We start from the raw sequence: 23,832 nt of genomic DNA on the forward strand, positions 1-23,832 counted from the left end.
GAACTTAAGATAATGCATCAAAAAATATCTGGTAATACGTTCTCTTGATGAGAATGGGGAATATGGTAAAAACATATTTGACTGAGAGCTCATTACCTCAGTGCTCCAGACTACATGACTGCGCAGGATAAGAGACCCGAGTTTGCGCAGTGCATTTACAGTAACCTAATAGTCGCAGTACACAGGATCTGGAATATCGCCTACCCTGGTGAAAGGATAGGAGGAATGTGCTCTCAGAGTTAAATAAACAGTGACAGGAGGAAGAGGAAAACAAACCACAGAATATCTCTCTATCTGTGAAACCCAGACTCTCTCCCTGAGCCCTCAGCACTCAGCAGATCAACCCCTCTCCATCCCTTTTCCTCTCCGCTCTCCCTGGAGCGTGCCAAGACAAACATATAGGCAGAGTAAGGGCGACAGAGTCAAAAAAAAGACAATCGTAATATAGTGTGGTGAATTCACTCACATGCTTACCATGTAGAATAATGTAATCAGCTACAGAGCTACTCTGGTGAAATGAAAAGTTACCACACCAATCCACTCTGGTGGTAAACATCTACTGGTATGGGCAGTCTAACATTTTCCTCGGTATGGTCAGGCTGCAGGTTGTGCAGCCACAAAGTTATATAACCCTTTCTCATATTGTTTCATCACTTACCATGGACTTGGTGAAAGGTCTGGCCAGCGTGAAGAGAAAGGTCATCAGCCACCAGCTCTGGTGGATTGAGGTGTACATCAGGTTCCCAGGATGCAATGCGTTGGACGTGACGCCATGAGGCGAGAGGCGGCGGTTGAGCTCATTGCTGAACAGAACGTTACAGAGCTTGGCCCGATTGTACGCCAGCATGGACCAGTACTCCTTCTTCGGGGGGGACAGCATCGAGAGGTCCACCTTACCACACGTGTCTAAAAGGTCCGTGAACCTGAAATATAATCCACATCAAAAGTAGTAAGACAATGTGTCGGCGTGTGTCTACTTGTGTGTACTTGTGTGTCTGCATTTGTGCGTGCGTTTTTTTTTCTCCCAGCAGATGTGTGTTGGTGGCTGCATACAAATCAAACACATGACATGATGTTCTTTAATTGCCTGCGACAGAGCTGTTAAACTCCAGATGTTTGACAAGGCCCCTTAAACATTACACTACTCGTTGTGTTATTATGCAGTCACACAATAACATTGCAATACACAAAACCTGTGTATTGTGTGTGTGTGTGTGTGTGTGTCTGTGTGTGAGGAGGGAAGACGAAAGGCTCCAAACTGGCGGAACACATCCTACATATTAATCCAGTCATTAGAAAACAACCGATCAAAATGTCACCTGCTTTCCTTGTTGTGATTTTACAAGCTTGCTGCCTCTTGTTTACTGTTGCCTTCCGCAACATCCTTGCTTGGCTAAATTACAACATCTGCAGGCTTTTCATTTCATGTGCTGCAACTTCATAACTACTTCGGCAAGTAGAAAATGATATGTGGGTGGTAGTTTTTTTCGAAGTTGCTCACGTTATGGCAAAGTTAAAGTTGAATGAGGTTTTACGGTGATATTACCATCCATAAATGATCCTGTCGGGTGAACCAGGCACATTTGCATAATCAAATATTTAGACTTTGGGTAAAAAAATGATCTCACTTCACTTGTACCTAATAGTACATAGAAGAGGTTGCAGCTCAGATCTATAACAGGTTATTTCATTAAAGATATTATTTCACCTTGTTTGGACCAGATCTGATGCAGCACCAGGCCAAAGTCAACCTGCATTGGGCCAATTCCACAATAAGCCTCTATGGTGGAAACTGATAAAGTGTCTGGCCATTACCCGTGTGTCCATCTCTGCCACCTCTGTCCCTTATTGGTCCATACTTTACCAGCGGACAAGGAGCTTAGGGAATACAATAAGCCGCCAGGTCAGGGGTCACACACGGTTGTGAGGGGAGGATATAAGTGAATAAACGAGAAATCAGCGGAAACTGAAAATAACGCAAACACAAATGGGAGCGACTTCAAAAGATGTAATATAGGTCTGGAATGAGGTGGACAGACTGAAAGATGTAATGTGAGATATTGTCTATTTCCGCTGCTTCTTCCGCCGCCTCTAGTCTGTGTCAGTGTGTAACCGACTCTCTCTGGTCCTACCTAAGCCCTCTTTGAAGGGGTTAAAGCCACCGCTGCTTGCAGAGGAGAGAGGGAAAGGTGAGTGCAATGCAACGTCGGGGAGCTGGAAGAGGAGAGAGGGATGTGCAGGGCCAAAGTGTGAAGACCAGACCTTGCATTATGTATCAATGGTGCACATTTTGCCCGTTCGAACAGCAGCCTGACAGTTTTTACGCCGTCAAAACTTCATGTGAACTCACTGTTCTTACTGTGTAGGCAAGTCTGGCATCAATCAAATTCTGCCAATACTCACTTCATGACATGATTTCTTTCAATAAGCTTTTTTCCGTCTCCCTCTTCCGCTTGCCTTTCTTACAGCATGTAATAGCTGTGTGACCCCAAGTGGATCTGGGTGTCAAACCATCCCCTTTGCTTCTCCTGTCCTCTCATGCATGGCAGTCTGTGTAACATAACTCATATGAGGGCCCCTGTAACAGTGTTGCGTTTTGATCTGCTAGAATAACTCTGCGTATGTTCTCCTTGTCTCAGGTCAGTCTGCAGAGCTCCAATCAATCACTCTGCTTGGCTGTCTGACTGAACGAAGCCAAGATCAATGTCGCATGCACACACATACTGACTCTGAAACACATGGCTCAGGGCCTGGGCTCACAGATCACTGCAAGACATCATGCCTGTCTACTGCATGACAGGTAGAACCGGAGTCAATGGGGGAGAGTTTCCCAACGAAAAGATAGACTTGCGGAAACGAGAGATGGAAAGAAGAGAGGAAAGAGGGGAGGAAGGGTTTGAGTCAGAGGGTCACAGAGAAAGGAGCAGATACTTGATCAAAGTAAATTTTAGCTGATAAGTCCATCCATCATGTTGATGATACGTTTAATTTATAGTGACAGCGTGCGGAGTGAAATGAGTTTTCAGTGAGTGAGGCTGTCATGTTTGACAATACGCATTAAGTCTGATCTATCAGTTTGTGGGGAGAACCAGCCAATGTAGCGGCTTCAACAGCGTGACTGGAGTTGAAGAGTTGTTCGATTGGACGGGGTAGTTTCTGGATATTACCGCTTAAACTCCATCAGTGTGACTTTAATATGACTTAACTGTGAATGGCAACTGCGCAACACGTTTTCTCAGGGGGGTATGATTTGCATTACTGTACTTTGTATGGAGCCCATTATGCATTAGAGCAAGGTGTCATCAAAATGTACCTGTTATACTCACACAAACACAGACTATATTCAGTGTATATTAAAGCATTACAGATATGGTGCTGTAACAAACAATGTGGAAAGTCCAGTTCACTTGAGGCTTAACTAGTTTAAGTGATTTCTACCTATATAAGAATTTTATAGTAAGACCACTTATATTGGAAATTACCTCAACAGTCAACAATCACATATTACAAATGTTGTAACTGATAAGATTACAATACATTTAGTTCTTTCTACTTCACCTATTGTCCAAACTCACGAATGCATTAACATGTGTCTCATGTTCTTCTTGAGGCTATTTTATAACTATGTACGTATTTAAACACTGTGCTTGACTGGAAAAGAAAAATACATTTATTCCATCAAGCATTTCTAATGAGAGTGAGCCTTTGTTCCAAATCAATGCACAGGTGATGCTTATTAACTAAAAGTTAAAAATATTTCAATCCTATCTAAAGAAAGAACTTATTTTATTATCTTAGATACATTCATACAAGAGCCTGTTCATAACGATATTTCAATCCAGACTATAATTGATACCAGAGAAGTCAACCTGCCGATCTCGTTGTCTTTACCTGTGAGACTCTGAAGACACGACAACAACGCGGGCGGGCGCTGAGCAGCGCAGCACGTCCTGTAGGCACTGGACAAGAAGGAAGTGACCTAGGTGGCAGATCTGGAAGGTGGACTCCAGGCCGTCCTCCGTCAGGCTCCAGGGTTGAGTGCACACTCCTGCATTACACACCAGGATGTGCAAGGGCCTGTGGTGGGAGGAGGGCAGAAAATAAAACGTGTTTGTTTATGGATTACAAGTGACAACAGAGAAGACTCGGCTGCAAATAAAAGAGGGTTTTCATACCACATAAGGCGGAAGAGAAGTGGAGGAGAGGCAACGGGGAGAAGAAACACACAAAAAAAGAGGATGTAATAGTGAGAAGCCAAAGCAGAGGAAGCACACAGGGTGTCTTATTTCCGAGTGTGGTGGACTTTAGAGGTCTACAGAGACAGAGCATCAGTAACGCTGATATGATACAGAGGTTTTCAGTGCAACTCCCCATGGCTCGACAGGTACTGTAGATACTGAATACAGCTGGCTGCACTCCAAGAGCAACAACACATTGAAAAGCAATCTCAAACCGTTTCAACACACGAGGCTGGTGGAAGTAATGGGTGTTGATACAGGCTCTGTGTAACTACTGAGTAACCAAAACCCACCAACAGATCGACTCAGAAAGGCTGAGCGGAAAAGACCAGATCAAAAGGAAAAACACACACACACACACACACACACACACACACACACACACAAAAGAGTCATGATATAAAAAGCTGCTGCCTTCACTCCGGACCCTGTGAAGCACACACACAGTAACACAGACACACACACGAGTCATGATATAAAAAGCTAATGCCTTCACTCCGGACCCTGTGAAGCACACACACAGTAACACAGACACACAACATATTTCCATTCTTGCAGGTTTTCGTGTGGGCGAGCGAGCGAGTAACTCTCCCTGCTCGCGTGCCAGTGAATGGAGATTGCCTGATTGGTCAGGGCAGTGGGAGATCCTTGTCGGTGACAGCGTCGCTCCAGCGACTCGAAACCACAGTAACACAGCCGAACAATCCAAACACACCCCACCAATTTTTAATTTCTTCCATTAGAATTAATTATGAGGCCGAAGGCAATTTGTGTACCCTGTGTTTAAGACTGCCTACTGGATTAATTAAAAACTGGATGCTGGAAAATTAATGTGTGAATTGTTATGCCTTGCTATAATGAGCCATCCCATGCTATTACATAGGAGTGTACTGTACGATCACCTTCAGGCCTCCAAACACACAAGGTTCATTAAAGAGCACATACCTACTTACAAGTCAACTTAAAGAATGCTGACCTGAGCACATTTTTCAACAGAGCACACACCAGCAGCAAGATATTTTATTTTCACCCAAAATACAACTAGGTAAGGAAACTTGATTTAAAGGCTCCGTAGAAAAACACAAGTAAATGACCTTTGTGACCTGGAGTCAAATTCAATTAGATAAGATATAAGAGCAAAACACCAGAGCTCCTGTGATGTCTACACAGAGCATGAAAGAATGAGGAGGGAAGGGAAGATAGTTTTTTCCTTTTGCATTTCAAGACTGAGTCAAATTAAATCGAAGGGAGCTATTTGTTTTGCATTTTAAGAATAAAGTTTCCAATATTGAGAATAACGTCAACTCCTCTGGTTCATCAAATCCTGTTAGAGGAGCGACTCTTTCTGAACAGATTCAGTTTTTGGCCCAATCTCTAAACGCTGATTACCACACTGTGTTAATACGCTAAAAGAAAATGAATGTCCTTGTTACTAAAATTGATTCAGAAGAGCAATTTCACAACTTCACCTGCACAAACTATTTTGTAGAGGTTGGCAAACATTAGTAGTTTGATACCTAAATATATAAAGTTTTAAATATAAGGTTTATTCCTTTTTTATTAGCATGTAAAAAACATCTCTTATGCTTGGGCCTAATAATCTCATGTAGAAAAGCTCTAAAAATGCTCTCAGTTTAAATACTGATGCCTTTCACAACTAGAATCGTTCTAACACAAGATAGAACCTTTAACTTTGGTGTGTTGTTTTAAACCTGTACTTATATTTCTTTACAAACAGTAACTCTGTGCAAAGAATTATAATGTAGGGGAGGGTTATTGCAAAAACAGCTCAATTTAAAGCTTTATATGTGAGACACTGCGTTTCAACTTAAAACCTGGTTGACTCAACTTCAATATTACATATAGAAAGAATTACATACAGGATGATGGACACTCTTCATAAATATTGTGATATATCTCGCTCGGCCTAACTTAGTTTCATGACCAGGAAAAAAAAAGCTGTGCCTTCCACCTCGGATGCTTGTGTTAAGACTTAAAGTAGCAATGATGCACAATTTTATTTCATCGAAATACGCCCTGGATTTTTTTTTTTTTATTTCTATGTTTTTGTGTCATGTTGTCAAAGACAATGTCATTAAATATGCTTGTCCTTATATCGATAACAGTTTGCAGCATTAAAATGTGCATTGCTTCCTTTGTTGAATGATAAATTGCCTGTATTTATAAAGCGTTTTTTCTAGTTCTGATGACCACTCAAAGCACTTTAAAGTACAGCTTTACATTCACCCACTCATACATTCATACAGTGCATATATGGGCAGCACTTTCTCTATGAGATGGGGCAATTTGAGGTTCAGTATCTTGCTCAAAGACACTTCGGCATGCAGACGAGGGAAGACTGGGATCGAACTGCTGACCCTCTGGTTAGATTACGACCGCTCTAACCCCTGAGCCGCATCCACAGACACTGGCAACAGGCTAAAGAAGACAAAGTATGTCACTCAGTAAGTATTTCACATATTTGCGATGAAAAACTCTAATAACGAACTTTCCTCTGGCCGGCAGAGCGATTTCCCCCACGCAGCTCCGATGGCCCTCTGGTGAGTCTGCTTGTAATGTAAAAGGCCTGTTAATTCAACTGCCCACCAGTTAGTCCCTCTCTCATAAGCACAGGTCTAATGAATGTCTTTAATAGGCCTATTGCTGCGTACCACAGTCCCACTCTCCACATTAAGACCTCACACAACACTGTGTGCACTGTGCAATCTCAGCGCTGGTCAAACGAGGGTGTTAACTACCAAACTGGGAAACATCAGTTTATATATTTACTTTAAATAACCCCCCTGGGTATGACCCCTGACCTCTATGATAATGTGGGCCAGCAGAAGATATTGCCTGTGTGAGCTGGGCTCGGACTCCTGGTCATTAACACCGCACTTTATTGGCAACAGGAAAACTGGCACAGACAACACACGGATACAGTAGATATGTGTACAACACTCATCCCGGTCAATATGCAAACAAAGAGTGGAAAGATACACAACATTTCGACAGTGTTACAGCATCACCATAACAACAAACGGAAGAACAGTAGACTGATGCTGTCTGGCCTGTGCATTCCATCCATTACACACAATATGCTTGAAATGAGAACATGATAAATGCAGCTTGAAAATAAACTGCACGTGTTAATTACTAACCGTTCAGTAGAAATTGTATTAAGAGCACTCTGTCAGCACTGTCCTCCATCAATTACATCCCAATGAAATTGCACTGCATTCAACAATATCAATATCCAGGTAATTTCATTTCAAAGGACAGGCAATTAAAGCAGAATTGGGGTCAATGGAACACAGAGCAGCGTGAAAGCCACTGACTAAAGCACTTAAAAGCAGGGGAGTAAGAAACGAGAGAACGGAGAAAAAGGAATTCTGATTACATTTCACCTGTCAATGACACACTGCAGGAGCATTATTGTGCGTGTGTGTATGACTGCGTGTGTCTGTTTGTCTTTGTGTTTACAAAACTATGTGTGTGCGCTTCTGTACACAGAATTGTCTGTGTGTTTCCATGCATGTATGCACATATATGTGCATGTCGTGTGCGCACTCCTGGGTGTGTTATGCCTGAAGACATACGTGCAGTAATAGAGTGGTGGTAGACTCAGACAGCTGCCCAGTGCCATTCACAGCTCAGAGCTCCCAGCCTCCACTCTGCTCTGTTCGCCTTCTGATGAGAATTAATGTACTCTGACGTCCCCTGGGACTCCCCCACTCCCCCCTAACAGCACAGCTAATGAAGAAATACAACCTTGCCAAAATACTGAGGTGGAGAGAGAGAGAGCGACACAGACAGAGAAAGACTGAGACAAACGGAGGTAGATAAACAAAGGGGAAACAAAAATGGAACTCAGAAGAGAAAACCAGGAGAGTCATTTTGGGACAAGTAGGGTTAAAGAGAGGTGGACGTACAGTTCCTCATTGGATGGGAGAGAATCATGTAAGAGATGGGAGGAAACTGTAGGACGGGGGGGGGGGGGGGGGGGGTGAGGGAAGCCACCATGAGGTTTGGCTCTGACCCAAGACACGTGTCCTGGATGGCCATACCCTGCCCCAGGGCTGCTACAGGCGATGACTGCCCTGCCTCTCCCCAAGGGGCTCCCCTGACACCACTACACACACACAAACATGCACGTATGCACAAACACACGGACACACACGTAAACACACACATAGATGAACAGTAGGGATGACAGAATACTTGACCCCAAAATAGCAACTGTGCGATCGGCCACAAGACACATGCTGTAAAAGCTGACCACCACAAAATAAGTGCCATAAAGTCTGGCAGTCTGTTAATCAATGTCAAGCAAATCGACACAAATACACAAACCGGCTCCTGGGGCCTTCTCCATATGGTGTCCATCAGTAACAGTTGCGTCAGGGTGTCTATTAAATACGGTATACAGGAAGTTATCATGATACAGTGATCCGCTTGAATGAAAGACCCTGTACGTTAATTTTTTATTTCTCTTATTGTCTTTTCTTTCTTAGATGGCGGTAGACTGAAAAAAAATCCTGCCGTGCAATAATGGGGCTGATGGCTACTTAAAGTTTGCCCTGATTTGTTAGGTGGGCACGCCGCCATACATTTAATTCAAAAACCATTCTAAGATCAGCTCTGCCCTGTCTCCTCACAGTGGAGACTCACCTGCCTTTTGATGGTGTTTTAGTTTCAAAAAATACAAAGGACACCAGGAACCAGTCCAACCCACACAACTGCAACACTGGAGAGCGACAATTTCAATCTCCAGTGCATCTTGGCAATGAGCACTGCTCTGATTTTCTGCAATGTTTTAAAATCGAAGGTCAACCAAAATTAACTTTTACCACCCCCCCTCAAATACAGCACTATTGGGGAAATATTTTACAAATGTTGCCCATTCTACCAGGAATATAGAAGATGTAACTCCTCTCAGTGGTGCTACCAAAACTTGTGCCAAAAATATCAAGCATCTGAAAAAATATTAGGAAGGACGTTAAACCCAGCTAAGAACATTTATTCTGCGGTTTATACTCACAGCTTCTTGGCCTTGAAAGACTCAGCAAACTCGCGGACACTGCGGAGAGAGGCCAGGTCGCACATCATGGCTTCCACTCGTGCTCTGTGCTGTTGAGACAGAAAACACAGAAGTAGGATTGTTAGACAAACCAGCAAAGTAAAAGGGACCATTGTTTAGGATTTTGCCATAGTTAAGTCATCACCTCGAGCAAAGCACAGGTTAAAATGGTAAAAGAAGGAATAATATTTCACCGTATTTTAAAATGAAGTGTAAGGTCTCCAACGGACATTTGTGGAAACATTGTGATTTTGGGCTATATTAATAAACATTTAGTTGAGTACTTCTATACTCTGGTAGAGGTGATGTGAGAAGAGTGCTGACACATGATCACAGTCCTGTCTAAAGACTCCTACAGAACTCCATGGATTTTGACAGCGTGTTCTCAGCACGTGTTTGTGTGCGTGTGTGTGGCTCCTCTTAGACCATATGTTGGGAGACAGGGTGAGGATGGGAGAGGAGTGGAGAAAGATAAACGACTTAAGAAGTTAATGCATAGCTGCATTTACACAGGGAGGAAGACAGGCTACATTCCCTCCATCCTACTGTACCATTCTGCAGCAGGGCGGAGGCCTAAAGGAGCACATCTGTTTGATAACAACATTAAAAATATATATATTCTGTGTTGGAGCGTGTCAACTTGCACTATCTCCCTGCCTTCCTGTCTGTATTCCTGTATCCTCATCTCGCCTTTCTATACATCTTTATCAGAACAAGTCCTCTTAACTGACAATCCAGGTTCAATCTCACTTCAACACACACGCTCACATGGGGCCTTGGTGTGTGTTAGCACAAGTGTGTGCACTGGGAATCATGGTGGAGCGTGTTCGGATCAGACTAACGCTCCATTAGACTCATCACTCATGCTGGAAAAAGGGAAACGGAATGAGATATTTCTCCCAGGACTCCCCGCTGGGCTCTGGCTGCAGGAGCTGCAGGTATTCCTGATGCTACATCTCCCCTTCGTCCTGCTCGCCATCCCAGAGGAACGCTGTCAGCTCACATTCCAGGAAGAGCGTTCAACGTTCCGCTCTCCATCCGCCACCTCCGCCACGGCTGCGGCTGCAGCTCCCCTGTCAGCCTTTCCCACTGATCTGCTCTCCAGTCTGGGGGAGTCATATGGGAATGTCTTTCCTCTGCGTGTCTGTCTTCACGCAGCTAAGTGTACATGACACCCACAGCAAGGACGCTCCATGGAGCAGTGAGCACAAAGAAAACAAGAAAGGGTTAAGCGCACCTTCTGATGGAAATGTGATTCTTCAGGCATTTTACAGACACCTTAACTGCCCCGGGGTGTATTTATACATGCATACACAGGCTCACGCACGCCAATACACACACAACAAATTCAGTGTTGTGACTCAAGGGTAAAACCGTGCCATCACACCATTATCTATGCCTGAATTATTCTCTTGATGCTACTCTATACCATTATATGGATGCTATTACAAAGCATTAAAGGGCTGATTATGGCTATTACAGATATGATTATAGGGTACCTGCTTATATGATCTGCACACAGCAGTAATCACAGGTGAGAGGAGACAACTGTCTCATTTAATGACTTGTACATGCAATATGCATTTACACTCCTATGGCCACTTTTACACCAAATGTTTTCACAGAAATGCAGGGGAAATGTAAAAGGCATTTGCTGTAAAACAAATATTTGGTTTGCTGAGTATTCACACAAGTGTAAGAGGAAGAAGAGAAATGAGGAAACTTTGCGTGGTGCCTCTGGTTTTTCGAAATGGAGAATTCAATTATACAGTGAGAAAAATGAAAGATTAATCCCAAACAAGGTCAGAGCACGCAGCAGTGTGATCATTAACAGGTCAGGATAGGGTCTCCTCAACAGGGTAGCCCTCAATATTTGTATGACCAGCAGAGAAGATGAGAGCAGGTGTCAGCATGACGAACACATATCCCCTTCTCCAGAGACGCGGGGGGGAAAGGGAAGGAGAGATGGAGAAATGGGAGACCAGAGGGAGGATAGAGGGGGGCTGAGGGGGGCCACTGGAGCAAATCCAGCAGGGAGAAGGTGAGCAGCCTGCCTGCCCGCCTGTCTGTCCGCCTACCCTCCCCCCGCAGATTGAAGTCTTGCGAAGAAAATAAAGTTTATTGCCTGGAAAGAGGGGGGAAAAGCATGTAAAAAGCATTAAAGCGATGGAGGTGAACAATTAGACAGATGGCCAGGTTTTGGAAGGAGAGGAGGAAAAAAGGGATAGAAAGAGAGAGGGAGAATGCACGGACGCAATCGTTCAGGGTTTTTATGAGGACCCTGACAACTCCTCGTCTCTTCAAGGGCGAAGGAAAAGTGAGAGGCAGCAAAGCCTCTCTGGTTAACTCTGGAGTAATTGCTGAGTGTGCAACACCACAGAGTGCGGCTTGGGGTGACAGAGCTAACTGGCCCCAGCTATTCACAACCTATCACTCCCTCTTAAAGCAAATGGCTAATTATGAATGAAACACACGCGTAAACAGGCGTCACAGTTTGAAAACTAGAAATTGCGACAACTGCGTCTGTTTCGCGGACTGCAGCTCCGCAAAGGAGCCTGACGGTTGAGTCCGAAAGCAGCAAGGTCACCACGATGATAACACGGGCATCAGATCCCTCAGCCCTCCACTCCTGCCGCCACCTCTCACGTTCCGTCCCCCCCCACACTTCTTGCCTGTCAGCCAAAGAGAACAGCTGTAACATGACAATGACCTTAACGACTTTCAGGAAGCAAAGAAGGAGGGAGGGGATAAAAGTGCCACTTGAGTCGGTCGGCCTCTGCAGAGGCTCTCCTCATCTCTCCTGGTGTTTTCCACGTGTGACGGGGGATGACATGTGGTCACTGCTGTGGATAAAGACGGAGACGGAGGACGGAGGTGGACGAGCACTAATACAATTATAACTTGGGCCATCCAATCCAATAAAATGAAGAGGTATTAGCACAGGGGGAGCCCCCTTCTGTTCAATAACACACTGGAGCACTCTAGTAACTCCGAAAACACACATGTGTAGGCATACTGGCACGTGTGCACTCACAGGTACACACACTTTGCTGACCCCTTTAATAGCACAGCAGCCACCCCTAATGGACGCAAGCAAGTGGAACCGCCAAATAATACACTGTCTTAATGCACTAGGCTCAATCTCATCCATCGCTCCCCTTATCCTCCTCTGCCTTCCCCCTCACACTTTAACCCCTTTTTTTTATCTTCCCTCACCTCACGCCACCCCCTCACCAGCTCAACTCCCCTTATAGATCACAAATGCAGGGACAACACTTAAGAAATCAAAAGTACCCCCATAGATTTGAAACACTTAGCCTCCGGACCGCGCTGAATAACTCAGGTGTGGAGAAGGATGGTGTAAGAGTGAGTGGGGTACGACAAAAATGATTATTTCTGTATTTTAGTGTGGTTTCTATTACTCCCTATGAATATATAATATCAATTTAAAAATATGGTATTATTTTACAGCAGTATTTTTTACAAGCAGGGGCGGAGGTAAGATGTTGTAATGGCGGTGAAAGTGGATGAGCAGGGGAGACACCATGTGAAAAGGGCACCTTATAAAAGCAATTAGAGAAATGACTTTGAGCCCCTCTTCTTGCTCTGTAGATTAGAACAGGCCTCGGAGGGAGGAACACAGAGGAACCCGGATCTCCATGACCTTGTCCGCAACACGCCACACTAAATTGGTCATCAGCTTTTAAGACTGTATTTTATCATAGATATATATTTTTAGTGAAAAGAAAAAGAGAGAGGGAAGGTTGGGGGGCCGCTAGTGTGGAACATGCTGGTCATATATCATCCTGTCACAATTATGACGTTTGTTCATAAATACCAACCAATCTCCTCTCCACCTGGCTAAGTCACATGGGCTTGTGCTTATGCACGCGCCATACACCAACAAAGAAACATGGACACGCACCACATGCGGTGGAACGCACACGCAAGCCGCAAATAAAGAAACGGACACATCTGGCTGGGTGCCCTACCACAGATCTGAGAACTGACCTCCATACACAGACAAAGAGACTGAGCACACACTCAGGAAACACACAATCATACACACCTCACACACACATGAATAAAGACGCTCTGCACATTACAAACACAAACACAAACACACACGCACACACAAACAAACAAATGCACGCGCACAACCACTTACCCACTGACATGGACACACCGCAATTAATAGGGAGGCAGGTCTCTGGTGAGGAAGAGAAAGTGCCTGTTCAGCACATACAGGCAGAATATGCAATTTCCTCCAGTTAAGTCTGTATTAAATTGATTTCTTCTTTCTCTGACACGGACTGGGTTTTTCCCCCCTAATGAAAGCTGGATAATCTACAGGTTTTCCCTTTCCTGAAATCAAGTTACAAATCAAGCAATTGAAGGGGCAGATATGGGAAAGGTGAAGGAAGGACATGGGATGATTTTCCAGATGAGAAACATGGAGTATGAGGCACATACGTGCTGATACTTTTAACACGGACATCGGGGCCACCACATACACCCACACACACACACTCACACACGCACACACACACACACACACGCACATACATACTCCCAATAACATATTCATACAAAAAAGTTTAGGCCAGACCTCAGTTAAATACTTGCTGACATTTCCATTCAGTGACGTACTAAGGCTACTGCAGGACCATGATAGTAAACACAGCCTTGATGACTGTAATGAATGAAACACATTAATTAGTAGGCACTTACATCAGTTAATCACTCCCTGAGACCTGACAAGAAGCCGTGACGTTCCACAGAAACACTGAACATGCTGACAAAAAAACCCCACAAAGACGGACGGAGGATTTACAGCGAACAAAAGGGCAAAATGATTACAGAGAACTAGTGGAAGTATTAATTTCCCTCAGTAATTCCAACTCTTCTATTAAAAAACAGCTTAAGCAAATGTATCAGTAAGTATTAGCAGTTATATGTACTTTAAAAAAACAAAGAGCACTGACTATGCAGACCAAACGGCAGTGTTAGATAATTATTATATATTACAGGATTATTAATCTGATGTATTAACATGTAAGCAGAATTTTAATGTTATAGCTGGCTGAGGTGAAGCGCTTTTAAGTACTGCTGAGTAATTTAATTTACTGTATAGCGATGCATTATATTTTATATGGTCATTATGGGTTTTCAAATTCTTAATCTGCAATGTAACTATTAACTTTAACTATCAAATAAATTCAGTCAAGTAAAAAGTGTGATACTTCCCTGTAGTGTAGAGGAGTAGAAGTATATAGTATACAGTAGCATCAAATAGAAATAATAGCGACAAGAACAGTACAGTAAAGAAAAAGTGTGTACTAGTACCACCACCAACATATGTTTTTCAGCAAACACTAAAACTATCAACAGTTCAATCATTAGGAAATTATCATTAAAAAGTCATTATAATATTATCAATTAGGGTTTTTTGGGCTGTTTTTCATATAACTATTGATATATATAGATATATATATATATATATATATAGATAGATATAACTATATTTATCTATATATATGTTACTAAAATTAAATGTTAAGACTAAGACTACACAAAACTCTCCTATTTAAAAAAAATTTGAGAGCAATTCATAATATTTACTGTTATATGTTAATGAAATTTTTTAATATTTAACAATATTGAGGTTGTTGCCAAATAGTAAAAAAATATCTTTGGCAGAATATTTTAAATTAAGGAGCGGGTGATACATGAACGTGTGGGAGCCATACTGCACACAGAAGAAAGTGCAACTAGATTTTACATAAAGAGTTGTAATCAAACCTATTGTGTAAATAATCATTTATTTACCTTTCAGAAGAGCGACAGACGGGTAAGAGAGAAAAATAAGGACAGAAAAAGGGAGAGCGAGAGAGAGACAGACAGAGGGAGAGAGAGAGACAGAGATGGGAAATGAAAAGGACAGGGCGGTCATCATAATTGCAGAGTTTGCTTTTCGGATGCAGACAGACCAGGGCCATGGGGCCTGAGGCACATATCAGATTCCACACAAACACACACATATACACACACACGCACATACAGACTTACACATGCACCCACATATACCGAAACACTCACACACACACTAACAACATATTCTGCAGCCAGCCTGCGTGAGTGTTTTTGCATTAAGGCAAACAACAGCCGATGGGTGCATTTGTGCTCCATAAGAGATAAAGTGTGAAGTGAGATGGTAACATCCACCTTTCAAACCTAACAATGTTATATTATAAACCTGCTTTCTGCCATGCTGTCTATCAGTGTGTATGTGTGTGTGTGTGTGTGTGTGTGTGTGTGTCCATTTCTGCCTCTGATCCACTTCTCCCCCTCTTCGTCCAGCGTGCAGCCTGATCAGATTTACATTAAAAAGTGATGGAGATTTAAATAATGTGTCTATGTTCTCAGAAAGACATCAAGAGATTTTCAACTTGCTCTCCTCTTCCTCTCTGTCTCTTCTTCTCCATTTCCTCACCCTCTCTTTCCTCCTATCTCCCCCCTCATCTCACCCTCTCCATCTCCGCCAGATTCGCAGACAGTGCACATTTCCCTGCATGTTTTCAGTGTAACCGATACCCCTAACAACCAGGATTTTAATGCAATCCACATTGCCCCCTAATATTTCAGATCTCAGAATAAGCACTGGCAATTACATATTTACACACAGCTTATTTTGCAATTCTGCACCGGGACTTTAGCGCCTATATTGCGGTTAGATAACAATAAAGTCGGAGGAAACCCACCTAGACCCTGTGCACTTATACTGTATGTACAACTTTCTGTTTGGGAGTGTCAGCAAGAAAAGGGTAAATCTCTGAAGAACAAAATAATGTGTTCTTTTCAAGTGTGGCAGTAATGTGATTGCTTTATCTAAAGCTGCTAATTTTACATTGTTTAATTTCTCCTGAAACACTCGTGCCTTGTATCATCTCAGTATCCGCAGGGCTGATAAAGTATCTCACCAACTTGCACACATTTACACATATGTACAAAGTGTGAACACACATCACTGTACAGAGAGGGTGAATTCAGCCCCTTTGATTTGGTTACAAAAACCCATTTTTTGTCAGCTTTATATAAAAAAAACATAAGCATAACATAATTGAAGAAGAAAAGAATCTGGCAATTAGAAACATGGAGGCCTTTGATGTGAGTAAGTGTGTAATAGGCCTTTTGATGAGGGAGTGTTTTACACTCCGCAGGGTCTTGTATGCACTTTGATTAAAAGCTCTTTTGTTTAGCAATATTCTAAACTGCTTACCATTTTCCACTGTCACAATAATTTAGCAAGAGATTGTACCTTTTTTCCATCTCTCTGAGAAAGAGTATCATGCTCTCTCTGATATGGAATCACAGTAGTGATACTGAGTGAGTGTTAGAAGAAGAACAAATGAATGACGGGAAGAGCAACCTGGATAATGTTTTACCAAAGGAAATAAAGCAAGACAAGGCAAAAGGCCACCAGTGGCACTATCAGATATTAGCACTCGGAGAGCACACACCTCCGCCAAGGCCCAACAGTTCCCCCTTTAAAAAACAACACATAAATTCACTAGATCTCTAATTTTGTTGGATCTGCATTGAATTGCACACTGTCCAAAATATAGATTTTTTTTTTGTCATGAAGATCCATGAATTATTCTCTGAAAAATTTACAAAAATGTTTGAAAACGCCTATCTTACAATTAAAAAAAATCCTGGATGGCCATCTGATCCAGATCCACACTTAAATTCAATAAGTTCTCCACTCAACCATAACGCACCCGTCTACCAAATTTCCTGGTAATCTGTCAAGTAGTTTTTCGCTAACCAACAGACAGACAAACAGACAGATGAAGCAAATTAAAACGTAAGCTCCTTGGCGAAAGTAAACAATAATCATTATTAATACTGTTTTTCTTCTTCTTTATAGGAAGATCCATTACCACCAACTGCACCAGTTCAAGCACTGTGTACATGATCTCCCCTGTCAGCTGATAAGGTCATTTGATTTTGCATCCTGTTACAGTGTTGCACAGATTTGAATAATAAGATTCTCATCATGTCGCCCGATAATAGCCTGGAAAACTCTCGTTGAACAATGTAATAAATGAATCATAAGACCTCCGCAAAGGTCAGAGGTCAGCAAGCCACCAACTGTCAATGGAGCGCCGGTCTGACAGAGAATAAATGATGCCTTGTAAACAAATTGAATTATCGCTTTAATTCATGCAGTCTGATTCAATTTGCCCTGGAGTAGAGTCCTTCACGAGAGAGCGGAAGAGGGAAGGAATGACAGCGAAGAGGAAGGAAAGAAGATGGGGAGGAGAGAGGCTGTGGACGGTGAGACGTGGACACACATCTTCTCCCTCCATCACTGCATCCCACTACGTTTTTGGCTCCGCTGAAGGAGAGTAACTACATTAAGGGTCCTGATCATCTCACAAGACTGTGCGCTGTCTTCCGAAGACGGCGAGTGCTCCTTTTGTCTCAGTAAAATGCAATAAGGTTGTGTTAAATTGAGTTGGGCTGAGCCACTAGGCCCTGGCCCAAACTGAGTGACAACAAGCAGGAGACAGATCTAAATCTTGTAAACTGAGGCAAAGGCTGCGTTTTGTCTGTTGCGTACGGGTTTTAAGAGCTTTAGATAATTGAGTAGGGAAAGAAAATGTACATAATGGTAAAAAACAGACTGAGCTCAATTAGGCAGCAGCTGGGGATTGAGGATGCAGAAATTTGAGGATATCTGTGCGCGGTTGTTGTGGTGGCCATATGGGAAAGCCCATCTCCTATTGTACACCCCATGAACCTAAAAAACCCTGAATGAAACATCAGTATTAAGTTTGGTCTATCACCTAAAGCTGCATTAGGTCTCTCCTCAGTTTGCTCCTTAATTCCATCAGAGTAATCTCACATTATTGCCCTCTAACAGTACCCTAAACGGAGAATAAAAAGTTTGCTCCCCTCTAGCAGTGTATTACCAGGAAACAACAGGCCCTCTCCTCATTAAGTTATAGATATAAATGCTCCAAAGCATGAAATTACCCCCGAGCCTCCCTCTCCAAATAACCTGGTTTGCAAACAAATGATCCGAGCACAAGCAGTAAAAGGCAGATTATTAAAATAATAGGAGGGATTTAAATTTGCATCCACAGAACAATTCAGCAAAGGACTGAGCAATTACTCCTCCCCCTCTTCTTCCATTGTTCACTCCACCTTTCTACAAGCGCTCGTACTTTATTGTGTCCATCTGCCCTCTCATAGGAAACAGAGGCAGACTGGGGCATCTCCAGGTGTGTCTCTACACGTGTTGATATGATCAGCTACATGACAATTAGCACTTTCGCGGTAGTATCAGGTATTTTTCTTTCCCTTCATCAAAACCAGTATCAATTTACATTCACCTGCTTTCTTACTCTACTCAGCCCCCACCCTAACGTCCTGGAAAAGAGAAATTCACGTCTTGCACTGTGATAAATATCAAACTTTATCCCAAGACAATAACAGTCTTTTCTCACAAGCTGGAGTAAATGGGGAGCGATGAGAGAGTGAGGTGAGAAGGAACGGACGAGGCAAAGGGTGCTCAGGTCTGCATTACCCCTGAGTTATGGCCTCCATTTGCATCTCAATCAGCCTCTTTGGAGAGCCCACCACCCTGGTAACACCCCATCACACTGCAGCCACCCCTGGTAATCAGGGAGATTTAGTGGGGCTAGCAGCCTACCGTGGGCACCCCCTGGCTGGGGCTCGCAGCTCATTCCCAGCCCCTGGTCTTGCTAAGGGCCCTCTGGGCCACATCCAAACACAGGAGAATGGCAGCACTTAACAAGGCTGAGGAAGACCAAAATAGACGAGCAGCAGGAACGAGCCATAAAACAGAGGGAAAACAAAGCACCCGAGTGATTGTAATAGATGTTCCAGCATGGATGTCTGCATAGTGTTCTGTACTGTTGCCTCATTATAGCAGGTGGAAAAAAAAGACAACAAATTTGAACTTGTGACCTGAGGTGAGAGCACTTAATCTCAGAGTTGATGATGGCAGTGATGCCAACCCACTGTTTCCCTGCAGTACAAACAGGCTCTCTGTAACATGTAATGGGAGTATGTACACGCACAAATACAAACATACACATGCACACACAGCTACATGGTGTGATTTGATGATAGTGAATGCTCCACTTGAGAGTTGCCTCTCTAGTTAGCGCTGTCTCATGGCTGAACCCTGCTAAGGTATTATTACCTACACGCAGCCCTATTGATATTGTGACTCCAGCATCTGTTCACCTCCTTGTTACTGCCTGGACCACAGCACAGCTTCCTATCTGACTGTGTGCATGGTGTGTGTGTGTGTGTGTGTGTGTGTGTGTGTGTGTGTGTGTGTGTGTGTGTACTCTTTGTTTGCTTGTGTGTTTGTCCTGAACCTCTGGGGTAGAGAGTAGTCAGTGTGCACAGTAGAAGACAAGAGGCTGAGGAGGCTAATAGAGAAACACTCAACACACCAGGGGCCTAATCAACTGCGAAGGACATGTACCCACAGCTCCAAACCTCTCTCCAACACAGGCGCACTCTGGCCTTTCTTTCTCTCTCTAATCTCACTGATACTGTAAACTCCATACTGCCGGCACCGACGCAACATCTTTGTTAGTGAAGCTTGTAGAAAAACAACAATAAAAGAGCAGGCAAGAGCAAAAGACAAACTTTGCCAGCTCAGGTGAGCGTAGGGAAAGACTGAACAAAGGAGAGACAGGAGGAGGAGAGTGAGGACTGAAGAGAGGGAGAGATTCTGAATGAGGAGCTGAGTTTCAGTTATTAGGATCAAATATTAGTGGGAGGAAAAAAAACTGGGGAGTGGGCAACATTAATCAAAGTGTTCACCTAGTGGGCAGCCATATGGCAGATCAGCACGCCAACAGTGCAAACTTGCTGATCTTCAGTAACGGGGTGCAATTAATTCCACTGGCTGCATTCATCTCTCCCTCACACGCTGAAGGAAGGAGGGGGAGAAAAGAAGAAGAAAGAACAGAGGAGGGCTTGTTGTGACTCTTTACTCTTCCTCTTTCTTCCTTTCTCTCTGGAAGCAGAGGAATCAAATGCGGGTGATGGATGAGGTGGACACAAGGGCCTCAGGTAGCTCCTGTGGCGATGGTGGGGAGACTGATGGAGGGTGGGGCAAGAAAAAGTGGAGAAATTAGGAGGTTGAGAGATGAGGAGACAAAAGTGGGTAGAAGAGAAGTTTATTCTAAAGCAGCTTTCAGACCTGAACTGAACTCCGGATAATCTCCTGAAATTATCCAGAGTGGCTGTTTGTGAGAACAGAAATGTCTGAACCATCCCCCAAGGAAAAACTCTGGATATTACAAATATCTCAGGATGAAAAAAGAGGAGCCATATTGATAGAAGACAAAGACGACAACATCAGATTGGAAAGAAAATTTGGTTTGAGACCGTTAAGTGTCAAGGGCTGAACCCAGTGTCGATGTGATCTCCACAGTGGAATTAATACGTTACGTCCTGCACGCTGCATCCCACCTCAACTTAAAACTCCAGATTCTCCTGTGGTGGAAACTCGCCACAGAGTCCACACCCCATTGTCCGGTCATCGTCTGGAGTTCATGTCTGATAATGGCCACGATCATTTTAATTGGACCTTATAGGTCAATCTATTCATTTATGTTTTGTTATTTTTTTATTCTTTTCATATTTATTGCAGAAATTAGTTCAAATTGGATGTATGAAAATAATAATGAAAAGGTAATATACTATTCCACACTATTCACAAACCAGCATAATGACTTGACGGCATGCACAACACCACTGGTCAAACAACTAAGCCTCATAAACGCTCTGTAAATCCTATAATCTGCACCACATAATAGCTGTTTCTACACAAGTGCAAATCAAACATGTGCAAATCTGAATTTGAACGGTGGCAGAAACCTTTTGCAAAGTGTTCTAGTTTGCACAAACTTGTCAGAGAGAAGGAATCAAAGTTTGTCCTCGTTGCAACCGAATCAGACAAAAATGTGCGGATGATTCTCCAACACTATCTCTGTGAATCTGAACAGATGTTTCTATCAGCAAGATTAAACTGACTGTTTAAAAACAAAATCAGATATCAATTCATTAAAATGTAAATTAAAATGAGCAGACATGTTAATGATACGTGACGTCATTCACAATCATGTCTATTTCAGATGAATAGAAGAAGCTTTTTCCTAAGAAAAGATGGTTGAGCTCTCACTAGAGCTGAAGTCAACCTATGAAATTCTTGTTTGATGGAAATTCTACTTATTCTTCACCCAATCATGGGAGAAAAATCTGTGCATTATCTCTAACGAACAAATATGGGTTTTTTTCTGCTTCAGCTCTGATCGGTAGTGATGGAAACATGACAACATGAACATACTCACGTCTTCTTCTTTATTTGTCAGACTAGTCTCTAACACGTCACCTTTACTGGCACAACATTGTGGTGCACATTGAATTCCCAGGCACTGCCACATAAATATCAATGAACAGTTGTGCTTTTCATTTTTGAAAACAACGCGCAACAATACATTTTCTTCATATTGTGCAAGATACAAACCTGTTAAGACAGTGGAGTGAGAGGGCTTCTAGAATTCCCCTGATAAGCCGGCAGAATAAAGTGAGCCTGACCACACACAAACACACACACACTCCTCACAGACCTCTTTTGGTTTTATGTAAAATTAGCGTCTCCCCTGGCTCTTAACACAAGCTCATCTCCATTAGCCGCAACCTAGTAAAACTGACTCCTGCAAATGAGTTGTGGATATGCACTCCCCTGGCCCTTTCATCTCTCCGATCCATTCAAATATACTGCATCTGCTATCCCGCGTCCATATCTCCGTAAGTTGGCCCATCCCATAGGCCTAGTCACCATACCACTCATACCAATATCATAAATGACTGTGGGGGAAGCCTTCATTAGGGCAGCGATGCCCCTCCACCCCTCTAATCAGGGCATTTTCCTTGAGCGTGTAGGGATGGTGCTTTATGGCCCAAATGGGGCTCTGTTAATGAGGGAGTATACTGTACATGTCTCCATTTCCTGTCTAGCCAGGTCGGCAGTTCCTGTATTTGGCCTTATTATGAACACAAGGCTTTTTAATGAGCTATGCTCCTCTTGGTCATTCATTAAACACCACATAGACATACAATAACAGAATAAATGAAAAGACACAGAGAATTAATTACACTACAAAAGCACACCGATCTTTCCAAACACTGTGATGTGGCCTTGCGGGTTATTACCAAGCTATTGAGATGGGAGGAAATAAATTTCAAAGTGTCAAGAGAGATATTTACATGTCTTTGTTTCTTCAAAAGGGGGGGACGTGTGGGGGGAAGGAGACTATTCACTGCACTCCAAGCAACAAGAGTTTAAACCAGTATGGGGACAGTTGAATTATTGCAATGTCACAGTAAATTCTGTTAGAGCATTCCCACAAACTCTGTGCTGTTTCACATTCTGCTCTCAGCTAGCTCTTTCTTCTCAATCCCCCTCTCTGCACCTATGATCTCTCAACGTCCCTGTCTTTCATTCTCTCCATCATCCCCTCTTCGCTCCCAGGCCTCGTTGACATTAACCTGGAGCACTCACATTTTCCCATGGTTCTCCATGTTGCTCTCCACATGTCAGAGCGGGAGGCTTTATGGCCCACATCCATCAGCGTCACATGCCAGGATTTATGGGAGATGGAGTCCAAACCTGATCACTCTGAATCAGTCTTGCTGAAGCCGACCCCTGGGCCGCTGTGGGAAGTAATGGATGAGCGTCCATGCCACACCACCCCCACCTCACCCCGCTGCTGCCTTCAATGTCTTCTCCTCACCCACACTCTGCACTCCCTCCCCTCTCCTCTTGTGATTTTAACTCCCCTCTGCCCATCGGTCCAGACCTCTGGCTTGCCCCAGTTGGCTAATCTTGGTCATTCATTCAAACCTAAAGGAGATTTGGTTACCAAAAGTCAATGAGGCAGACTCACTCAAGTACCCATACAGACATAAGCTCATCATTCATTGCTATGTGTTGGGTTTTATTTGGGCTAATTTATCACGACACTGTATTAATGGGCAGCAGTGCCCTTCAGAGGGGAGATGAGAGGCACCAATTAACTCTGTTCACCGTCCGCTGCCACACACAGACATGTAAGAATGACAAAGGTCTGTCAAGTTACTCCATCGTGTTGCAGCTCTCTGTGCCACATAGATCACCACTGTGACTGACAAGGAAGCAGAGGCTCAGTGGATGATCAAGTACATATAGCTAATACATTTCCCGGACACTTGCACTGGAACTTTGTCCACATGCTTTCTAAAATACCAACAAGAGAAAAAAAAAATCCTTCTGACCCAAAATACTTACCGGTGCTATCACTTTCCAGTTTTCCATACTCACATGATACATTCACTGTTTTATGGCTAAAATGGCGACAGATTTACCACGACAGTATTATTTGACATTTTAAGCTATGGGTTGATTTCTGATGGATA

General features: G+C 43.2%; 1 protein-coding gene across 1 annotated transcript in view; it reads right to left on the reverse strand.

Moving 5' to 3' along the window:
• wwox (WW domain containing oxidoreductase) overlaps positions 1–23,832 on the reverse strand; it is a 122,070-nt gene that overhangs the window by 75,775 nt on the left and 22,463 nt on the right. Inside the window, exons 6-8 of the mRNA XM_062389625.1 lie at positions 9,280–9,368; positions 3,892–4,077; positions 659–923 (exon numbers count right to left, since the gene is read on the reverse strand). Of these exons, the coding sequence (XP_062245609.1) occupies positions 659–923; positions 3,892–4,077; positions 9,280–9,368 (540 nt within the window). The remainder of the gene's footprint in view (positions 1–658; positions 924–3,891; positions 4,078–9,279; positions 9,369–23,832) is intronic.

This window comes from Platichthys flesus, chromosome 6 (assembly GCF_949316205.1).
Source record: "Platichthys flesus chromosome 6, fPlaFle2.1, whole genome shotgun sequence".
Classification (NCBI taxonomy): Eukaryota; Metazoa; Chordata; class Actinopteri; order Pleuronectiformes; family Pleuronectidae; genus Platichthys; species Platichthys flesus.